The 672-nt window shown below is 48.5% G+C and overlaps 1 protein-coding gene across 1 annotated transcript; it reads left to right on the plus strand.

Annotated features, from left to right (window-relative positions):
* Window positions 1-234: 234 nt before the first annotated feature.
* Window positions 235-672, plus strand: LOC106322135 (the record flags this gene model as incomplete). Its single annotated transcript, XM_013760287.1, is given in 1 exon segment — window positions 235-672. A coding segment is annotated over 1 exon segment (389 nt), but the record flags the coding sequence as incomplete, so codon positions are not given.

The following is a 672-nucleotide window of genomic DNA, read 5'->3' on the forward strand; positions in this document are numbered from 1 at the left end:
CAACCTTGTACAAGAAGACATGGAGTTTACCAAGCATCTAGGAAGGTGCAGAACCCTCTGGTCCGAAATGGAGATGCTTAGGCCAAGCACAATGGATGCTGATGACCTTAACAAGAGGAGAGAGCAAGACAAGGTCTTTGGGTTACTCCTCACGATGAATCCAGCCTACAGCGGTCTCATTCAACACCTGCTGACGGAAGATACTCTACCTGATCTTGAAGAGGTGTGCGCAAGGATTCAGAAGGAACAAGGTTCTATTGAGTTGTTTGGAAAGAAAGGAGAGATGTCACTTGTGAACCGAGCAACTCAAGAGGAAGGGAGTGAAGCTCCTCAAGCAAACAAGGCTGCGCATGGGAAGTATGAGGAGAGGAGGTTCAATGGGAGCTGTGATCACTGCAAGAAGCATGGCCACAAGAAGAGTCAATGCTGGATACTTCATCCACATCTCAAGCCGGCCAAGTTCATGAAAGACCGTGAGGCAAGGGCTAATGTCTCGGATGTGACAAGTGGAGCTGGTACAAGCAAAGGAAAGGAGATGGATGGACGTGAAGCAGGTGATGGGAAGTCTCTTGTAGCCTACACCGGAGCACCTAGTTACCGTGGGAACAATGATCAGGAGTATCTCAGGAGAGCTGATCTTGATGCCCTCATTAAGATATTCAAGGAGAATGG

This window comes from Brassica oleracea, unplaced genomic scaffold, assembly GCF_000695525.1.
Source record: "Brassica oleracea var. oleracea cultivar TO1000 unplaced genomic scaffold, BOL UnpScaffold07814, whole genome shotgun sequence".
NCBI lineage: Eukaryota > Viridiplantae > Streptophyta > Magnoliopsida > Brassicales > Brassicaceae > Brassica > Brassica oleracea.